A 9,342-nucleotide genomic window follows, 5' to 3' on the forward strand; every position below is an offset into this window, starting at 1 on the left:
GGGAAGTAAGACAAAACATACACACATTCTCTCTAAAACACCCTGTTTTTCTTGTATTTTCTACCCACTTTACAACCAGATTCTTATTCTCACACCGGAGATGAATCGGGGGTACAAACCCTCGCATTCTCTTCACTTTCAGGTCAAAGCAGAAGTTACCTTCACGGAGACCAAAGCCTGTTCATCCATCCGAAATAATCTGGGTGTAACATTTGGTGCCGTATGTGGGAACTACGAGAGTTACAAGCCGAGATAACGAGAGCATGACAAAAATAGTTCATTAGTATTCACCGCCACCTGGTTTTACCGATAAGAGGCAACCATCCACGCTAGTGGACGGAGATGGAGTCATCACATTAACTCCTGAAGAAGAAGCGTTGCTCCTAAAGATTCGGACGGAAAAGGCCGCGGAGAAGGGCAAGGCCAAAAGTGACCAAACAGAAAGGGATGCAGAAGCCCGCGCTAAGCGAAGAGAGGCTGATGCGCTATGACTGAAGGCCCTGCAGCTTCAAAGAGAAGAAATTAAACTGCAAGAAAAGACCCTACGTGAAGCATTGCAGGCCGACGAGCTGAGAATAACGAATAAGGATAGGAGAGATCGAAGGGCGCATGATGAAGAAGATGAGTCTGACTCTGATTCGCATCCCCGAAGGAAGAGGACGAAGCAGCCCCTCTCATCTGACTTGGACGAGGAGCTCGACGGATCCCGCCTCAGGCTCAATCGGCTAGAAAAGGCCTTGTTCGGCGATAGGAGGGCCGACAGAGAACCGGTCGTGACCCAAGAAATTGAACAGTATCGACCCCCTCCGGGCGAAGAAAGGCAATTCCCTAAGATGAGTGAGTTCAGCGGGAAGGGAGACCCTGAGGACCACTGCGAAAAGTACGAGTTGCTAATGATTGGGATGGGTCATAATGATATCATGCTGTGGAAAATGTTCAAGACCTATCTGAAGGGGTCAGCTTCGATGGGGTACAAATCCCTTAAGCCTAGGTCCATTGGATATTACGAGCAACTGAAGAAGAAGTTTCTGAAGTACTACTCGCATCTGTGCCTAAAAGCGAAGGACACAGAAGCCCTGGTCCATTGTAGACAGAGGGCGAATGAGGAGTTGGGGGATTATCTCATTCGGTTTAAGGAGGAAGCTGGAATGGTTACCAATCTGGACAAGGTCAAGGCAATGGGCTTCTTGACGGCGGGGTTGAACCCCTATAAAGGTAAAAAGTTTCGCTCATCTCTTTATGATTTTCCCCCGAAATCCCTAAATGATATATATGTGAGGGGCGAGAACATTTGTTGAAAAATGGAAAGTATTGGGGGGTATAAGGACTCCCGAAGGGATGACCGATCGAAGCGAGCTGACAGATACGGAGGCTCAAGATCAGGCTCTGACCGAAGGGAGGGTAGGAAAGAAGGAAGAAAAGAGATGGATCGAGGGGCCGAAAGATGGCGACGAGATAGAGATTCGGCCGTATTCACCCTTTTGAATGCGCCCATCTCCAAGATTCTCCATGAAATCAAGGGCAAGCCTGGGTTCGTTCGGCCGGCCAAAATGAAGGTCCCTAACCACAAGAAGAACCCTGACAAATACTGTGACTATCACAGGGACAAGGGGCATAATACTGAGATCTATCACCTCAAAAAGCTAATTGAGCGTATGATCAAAGACGACGACTTTAATCAGTTCGTCCAAGATCTGAGAGACAGACTAGGGCCAAAGGAAAACCAAGAGGAAGAGATAGAAGCCGAAGAGCCGGAACGAAGGGATAGGATTAGGGGCGAAGTAAAAACTATATATGTTGATCGATGATCATATGATGGCAGTGAACCCATCAAGCTGATCCTTTCTCTTTTACATCCGTGCATCAACACGACTTATTAGCTATATCAAGACAATCGACTCGATTAATTCCTCGTCCCTCTGGTTGCTAGCTACTCATCATCCGCACTTTCGAATCAAAAAAGAAGACTGTTTGTAAATTGATCTAAATAGATTATGCCATTATATCAACTCTGATTATTCTGTAGGCCCAGTTACGCACTTATCGCATGATGTTATCAAGCACAAGAAGACGCGTTTATTTCACAAATCTTGTTTGTAGCAATTCGTATGATATACATGATACGCTTTTCAGAAGATAACAATTAATTATAAACATATCAGTAACAAGGGTTTGAAGATTTATATGTTTATATAATTTGAAATTATGATTAATATCCACGCATATTCATCGTCATCTGGTTTTACCGATAAGGGGCAACCATCCACCCTAGTGGACGGAGATGGAGTCATCACATTAACTCCTGAAGAAGAAGCGTTGCTCCTAAAGATCCGGGCGGAAAAGGCCGCGGAGAAGGGCAAGGCCAAAAGTGACCAAGCAGAAAGGGATGCAGAAGCCCGTGCTAAGCGAAGAGAGGCTGATGCGCTACGACTGAAGGCCCTGCAGCTTCAAAGAGAAGAAATTAAACTGCAAGAAAAGACCCTACGCGAAGCATTACAGGCCAACGACCAGGGAAGAACGAATAAGGATAGGAGAGATCGAAGGGCGCATGTTGAAGAAGATGAATCTGACTCTGATTTGCATCCCCGAAGGAAGAGGACGAAGCAGCCCCTCTCATCTGACTCGGACGAAGAGCTCGACGAATCTCGCCTTAGGCTCAATCGCCTAGAAAAGGCCTTGTTCGGCGATAGGAGGGCCGACAGAGAACCGGTCATGACCCAAGAAATTGAACAGTATCAACCCCCTCCGGGCGAAGAAAGGCAATTCCCTAAGATGAGTGAGTTCAGCGGGAAGGGAGACCTTGAGGACCACTGCGAAAAGTACGAGTTGCTAATGATTGGGAGGGGTCATAATGATATCATGATGTGCAAAATGTTCAAGACCTATCTGAAGGGGTCAGCTTCGATGTGGTACAAATCCCTTAAGCCTAGGTCCATTGGATCTTACGAGCAACTGAAGAAGAAGTTTCTGAAGTACTACTCGCACCTGTGCCGAAAAGCGAAGGACACAGAAACCCTGGTCCATTGCAGACAGAGGGCGAACGAGGAGTTGGGGGATTATCTCACTCGGTTTAAGGAGGAAGCTGGAATGGTTACCAATCTGGACAAGGTCAAGGCAATGGGTTTCTTGACGGCGGGGCTGGACCCCTATAAAGGTAAAAAGTTTCGCTCATCTCTTTACAATTTTCCCCTGAAATCCCTAAATGATATATATGTGAGGGGTGAGAACATTCGCCGAAAAATAGAAAGTATTGGGGGTATAAGGACTCCCGAAGGGATGACCGATCGAAGCGAGTTGACAGATACGAAGGCTCAAGATCAGGCTCTGACAGAAGGGAGGGTAGGAAAGAAGGAAGAAAAGAGATGGATCGAGGGGCCGAACGACGACGACGAGATAGAGATTCGGCCGTATTCACCCTTTTGAATGCGCCCATCTCCAAGATTCTCCGTAAAATCAAGGGCAAACCTGGGTTCGTTCGGCCGGCCAAAATGAAGGTCCCTAACCACAAGAAGAACCCCGACAAATACTGTGACTATCACAGGGACAAGGGGCATAATACTGACGAGTGCTATCACCTCAAAAAGCTAATTGAGCGTATGATCAAAGACGATGAATTTAATCAGTTCGTCTGAGATCTGAGAGACAAACTGGGGCCAAAGGAAAACAGGAGGAAGAGATAGAAGCCGAAGAGCCGGAACGAAGGGATATGATTAGGGGAAAAGTAAAAACTATATTCGGGGATATCATCCTAGATAAGGATAGCAAGACAGCCAAGAAAAAGTACGCCCGACAGGTATACAATCTCTATCAGTTCGGTCAGGCGAAGCCCCACATGCCCATGACCTTCAACACTGAGGACTACGAGGACGTCATTCGCCCACACGAAAACCCACTCATTATTAATCATATTATTGGGCAGAATAAAATATGGAAGGTGATGGTGGATACCGGAAGTTCGGCCAACATACTGTTCCACAAAACCTACTGCAAGATGAATTTGGATGGAGAACAGTTAGAGCCCTGCAATGAGGCTCCTCTTTACGCCATTGGAGGACACCCCATACAGTTTGAGGGAACACTCATGCTTCCTGTCCTCCTGGGCAAGTTGCCATATATTGTTGTAAAGTCGGTGAAATTCTATATGGTACGGATTGAGAGCCCATACAATTCCATATTCGGAAGACCCTTCTTGTCGACTTTTGAAGCGGTAAAATCTATACCCCATCTTAAACTCAAATTTCCAACCGAGAAAGGGGTAGGAGAAATGAGAGGCGATCAAAAAACCGCCCGAATCATAATGCTGGAGGACCTGGAAAAGGATCAAGAATACGAAGGGCCGGAGGAAACCGGGAAAAGAAAGAGAGCCGAAGCCGAGCCCAGTAGAAGTCGTGAAACACTGAACATTGAGTTGGAAAAGTTTGGAGCGGATCTCTCAAGCCCGATCGCTGAACCCGCAGCGGAAACCAAAGAGGTAGAGCTGTATGCAGGCCATTCGGGAAAGATGGTTCAGATAGGGAAAAACATGAGGGAAGATCTGAAGGAAAAGGTAATAGCTGTCATTCGGCAATACCATGATGTGTTCGCCTGGGGGCCGCAAGACATGCCCGGTTTAGATCCCAAGAAGGCTAAGCACTGCTTGAATGTGTAGCCTGAGGCCAAACCGGTGAAGCAGAAGAAGAGGACATTCACAGTCGAACGACAGAAGGTCATAGAAGCCGAAGTTGAAAAACTGTTAGAAGCCAAGTTCATTGAGGAAATTGAATACCCCGACTGGCTAGCCTGTAGTGGTTGTTAAGAAATTAAATGGGAAGTGGAGGATGTGCGTGGATTATACGGACCTCAATAAAGCATGTCTGAAGGACCACTACCCCTTGCCTAGCATCGACCAGCTGATAGACGCAATGGTAGGATACCACGTACTTAGTTTTTTGGATGCTTTTTCTGGCTATAATCATATTACTATGAATGACAAGGATGTGCCCAAGACAGCATTCATAACTTCGAAGGGGACTTATGCTTATATTAAAATGCCCTTCTGACTAAAGAACGCTGGAGCCACATTTCAGCGAATGGTAAACAAGGTCTTTAAAGAGCAAATCGGTCGGAACATGGAAGTATATGTGGATGACATGATTGTAAAATTACTGTTCCAAGATCATGCCGAAGACTTGAAAGAGTGCTTCGAGACGCTCCGGAGAAACAACATGAGGATCAATCCGAACAAATGTACCTTCGGAGTCTCCAGTGGCAAGTTCTTGGGCTACATGGTCAGCGCTCGGGGGATAGAAGCGAACCCTGAAAAGATCAAAGCAGTCATTAATATGGAAGCCCCTAAATGCATCAGAGACATCCAGAAGCTGACCGGCCGACTAGCCGCCCTTTGGCGGTTTATCTCCAGATCAGCCGAAAAGGCACTCCCTTTCTTTGCCTTGCTTAAAGGGTCAAAGAATTTTGAGTGGGGACCCGAGTGCCAAAGGGCATTCGAAGAAGTGAAAGAATACCTTATAAGGCACCACTCTTAATGAGGCCTAATCTGAAGAAAACTCTCTAGCTTTACCTAGTCGTGTCCGACAGAATCCTAGGGGCGGTGCTTATGAAAAACTATGAAGGAAATCAACACCCTGTGTTCTACGTGTCCCATGTCCTCAAGGATGCAGATATGAGGTACCCCAATGCCGAAAATTTGGCATATGGGTTGGTTATGGCCTCCCAAAAATTGCGACATTACTTCCAAAGCCGAACGATTCAAGTTGTCACCAATCAACCTTTGAAGAAGATTTTAACAAGGCCGGAAGCCTCGGGAAGAATAGTGGCTTGGACCGTCGAACTTGGGGAGTTTTACCTTGAGTATGTCCCCAGAACGGCGATCAAGGCCCAAGCTCTAGCTGACTTTATGGTCGAGTGCACATTCTCGGGGTCGCAGGATCTCACGCCCGACGAACAACTCATTCAGACCCCTGAAAAATGGAAACTCTTTGTAGATGGGTCGGTAGCTAGGAAAAAGTGTGGGGTCGGCTTAATACTTTCCAGCCCCAAAGGATTCGAGATATGCCAGGCTATAAGATTCGACTTTCCTCTGACGAACAATGAAGCAGAGTACGAAGCACTCCTCTCAGGGATGGAGTTGGCCCGAAGCCTTGAGGCGAAACACCTAAGGGCCTTCAGCGACTCTATGCTGGTTGTAAAGCACTACTCTGGAGAATATGAGCAAAGAGACCCCCGGACGAAGGCTTACGCCACCAAGGTAAAAGATGCTTCTCTGTCATTTGAAACTTTTGAGCTAAGTCAAATTGGCAAGGAGAACAATGGACGGGCAAACGTCCTTTCCAGGCTAGCTTCGGCTGGGACACAGAGCCTAACTGGTTCTATCTACCTCACCGAAGCCAAGACGCCTTCGATCGAGAAGAAAAAATGTCTGAAAATTCACCAGGAGAATGATTGGATGACTCCCCTAAAGAACTTTCTAGAGAAAGGTATTCTACCTCCGGACCGAAGAGAGGCGCTAAAGATAAAGTACAGAGCATCGAGCTACACTGTCATTAATGGAAAATTGTATCGCCGGTCAGCCCCTCCCTAGATGCCTAAACACCGAAGAACAACATTATGCTCTTGAGGCAGTGCACGAAGGAATTTGCGGTGAGCATCTAGCTGGTCGGTCCCTCGCCTTCAAAAACCTTCGCCAGGGATTCTTCTGGCCAACCTTGAAGGCTGATGCCAGCGAGTATGCCAAGAAGTGCGTACAATGCCAGTTGTTCGCCACTGTTCCGAGGTAACCCCCAGAAGAAATGACTTTCGTTCTAAGTCCCATTTCGTTCTCCGTGTGGGCCGTGGACATAGTCGGTATTCTCCTAACTAGCACGAAGCAAGCAAGATACTGCATAATTGCCATCGACTACATGACCAAGTGGGTCGAAGCCTGACCATTATCGGCAATAACCAAAGAAGCAGCAAAGAAGTTCTTCCCAGAGCAGATTATCCTCCGATTCGGGATTCTGAAAATTTGCATCTCTGACAATGGGACTCAGTTTATTGGAAACAAGTTTCGCAAGTTCCTGCAACACTTCAGAATCGAACAAAGATTTAGCTCAGTCGCCCATCCGCAAGGGAATGGGGCAATCGAAGCGGCAAACAAAGTGATCTTTCGAGGTATCAAGAAGAGGCTGGGCGAGGCTAAAGGAAGATGGTCAGAAGAACTCCCTTGGATCTTGTGAGCCTACCAAATGACCCCTAGGACTTCAACTGGGGAAAATCCTTTCAGAATGGCCTATGGGACCGAAGCCCTAGTTCCAGTCGAAGTGGGATTGGGATCATACCGAACTGAGGTCTACAATATGGAAACTAACAACTTTGGACTAAGGGCGAACGTGGACTTATTGGAGGAAGAAAGAGAAGCTGCCTACCAAAGGAACATGAAATACTTGCTACAGGCAGCCCAATATTATGACTCCAACATTAAGAAGAGGTCGTTCGGAGTAGGGGACCAAGTCCTAAGGGAGCTGGCTGCTTCTATGCCCACCAAACAAGGAAAGCTTCAGCCTAACTGGGAAGGGCCTTATAAGGCGACTGAGGTCATTCGCCCAGGAACATACAAGCTTGAAACATTAACAGGAGAAGCAATTAAAAACACCTGGCACGCCAGTCGCCTTCGAAAGTTTTATCAGTAAGAAATTTCCTTTTAAAGTCAATTTGTACTTTGAGTTCTATATATGAAAAGTGTAAGAAGTTTAATCATAAATGAAACTGCACTTTGTCAAATTTATCTTTATTAAATACCAAATGCTGGGCCGACGAAGTATTATCTAGGGGCGATCCAAAAGAAGATAAACCCCTCGGCCAACACATTTGTTCTATTTACGAATGATGAATGAATGAATAAGAATCTAGAGGCAATCCCACTAAAATCAAACATTCTTCGCTCTACCACTATTATTTAATTTGTAATAGATCCACGGTCAGGATGAAGGAAGAGTCTTTAGGGGCGTTCCTGAGCTAAGACCTTCTCCTTCGTCCTTCCCTTATTGTTTGAAAATAATAAAGAAGGGTGACGAAGCTCTGGTCTAGGGGCAATCCCAAAGAAGACCAGCCCTTCATTCGCCCACCAAAAGCTATAAAAGTCTTAACAGCCCGAATCCATCTTCGGCCTTTAACACTCGAGGCCGTAAGAGGTAGTAAGGTATTAAAATCGCTAGGCGAATGATAAAGCCAAAGATGCGATTCATTTTATTACAATTGTCAAGGCACACCAAAAAGCCGAAGATATAATTCGTTTTATTAAAATTGCTAAGGCGAATGAATAAAGCCGAAGATGCGATTCATTTTATTACAATTGTTAAGGCAAACCAAAAAGCCGAAGATGCGATTCATTTTATTACAATTGTTAAGGCAAACCAAAAAGCCGAAGATACAATTCGTTTTATTGAAATCGCTAAGGCGAATGAATAAAGTCGAAGATGCGATTCATTTTATTACAATTGTTAAGGCAAACGATAAAGCCGGAGATACAATTCATTTTATTAAAATGTCTAAGGCAAATGACAGCCGAATACGCGGCTAAATTAAAAGACAGAAACAATGCTAACAAAAGATGAAAGATGCATTAAAATATAAAAGCCCGAAGGCTGTTAAATTACAAAAGCTCGAAGGCAGGAGTATCAATTACAAAAAATGAAATTACAAGTAAAGAAGATGAACAAAGGAAGTCGCTGTAAGAGTTGGGTATGACCATAGAAACACCAACGACAAACTTCGCAACAAGATCATCTTCAGTCATGTCAAGCACCTCAGTGCTAGCTGGAAGCTTAGTCCTGAGGATCTTCGTCTGAGAGCTCTTCGTCTTCACCGGAGGAGACAAGAGGGGCTTCAACTGCTAGTCGGCCGATAGGATCCTCCAGGCTGTCGTCCAGCAGCTGCTTATAATCCCAGTTAAGGTCGTGAGCCTTCTCCAATACATAATCAGCGCCGAACTGGAAGCAGCGCTCTTCCGTCAGGTCCAGCTGTTTCTGCTTCTTTCGAAGCTCCTTGCAGGACTTCTTCAGTTGGACGTTCCAGTGGGAGATGCTCCGGTTCGCCTTCTCGAGGGCCTCCTCCAGCTTGGCCATGTCTCCCTTCAGCGCGGTGGCCTGGCCATCTAAGACCTCGTTCTGGGTTTTCACCCTTTTGAGTTCCTCCTCGGCCACCGTGGTCCTCCTTTCCAGCTTCTTCACCTCGACCATCCGAGTCTCCATATCACGCACTTTGTCCTCCACGGCCGCCGCTCAAGGAGCAGCCTGCAAAAAATACACAAGGTAAAATGTCAAACGAGAGAAGAATAACACACCGAAGGGAAAAAGGCGAACTAAATAC

General features: G+C 46.1%; 2 protein-coding genes across 2 annotated transcripts; both read left to right on the top strand.

The window, feature by feature from the left end:
• Nucleotides 1-5,593: 5,593 nt before the first annotated feature.
• On the top strand, nt 5,594-6,577 carry LOC141680170 (uncharacterized). Its single transcript, XM_074486468.1, has one exon. It carries the CDS (start codon nt 5,594-5,596, stop codon nt 6,575-6,577), a length of 984 nt encoding a protein of 327 aa, XP_074342569.1.
• A 643-nt stretch (nt 6,578-7,220) lies between these two features.
• Nucleotides 7,221-7,664, top strand: LOC141680171 (uncharacterized). The gene has a single exon (XM_074486469.1). It carries the CDS (start codon nt 7,221-7,223, stop codon nt 7,662-7,664), a length of 444 nt encoding a protein of 147 aa, XP_074342570.1.
• The last annotated feature ends 1,678 nt before the right edge of the window (nt 7,665-9,342 follow it).

The sequence above is a fragment of the Apium graveolens genome, chromosome 8 (assembly GCF_009905375.1).
Source record: "Apium graveolens cultivar Ventura chromosome 8, ASM990537v1, whole genome shotgun sequence".
Taxonomy (NCBI): domain Eukaryota; kingdom Viridiplantae; phylum Streptophyta; class Magnoliopsida; order Apiales; family Apiaceae; genus Apium; species Apium graveolens.

Excerpts from the sequence above, each read along its gene's own strand:
- LOC141680170 (XM_074486468.1), top strand. The coding sequence starts at position 5,594 with ATGAAAAACTATGAAGGAAATCAACACCCTGTGTTCTACGTGTCCCAT.
- LOC141680171 (XM_074486469.1), top strand. The coding sequence starts at position 7,221 with ATGACCCCTAGGACTTCAACTGGGGAAAATCCTTTCAGAATGGCCTAT.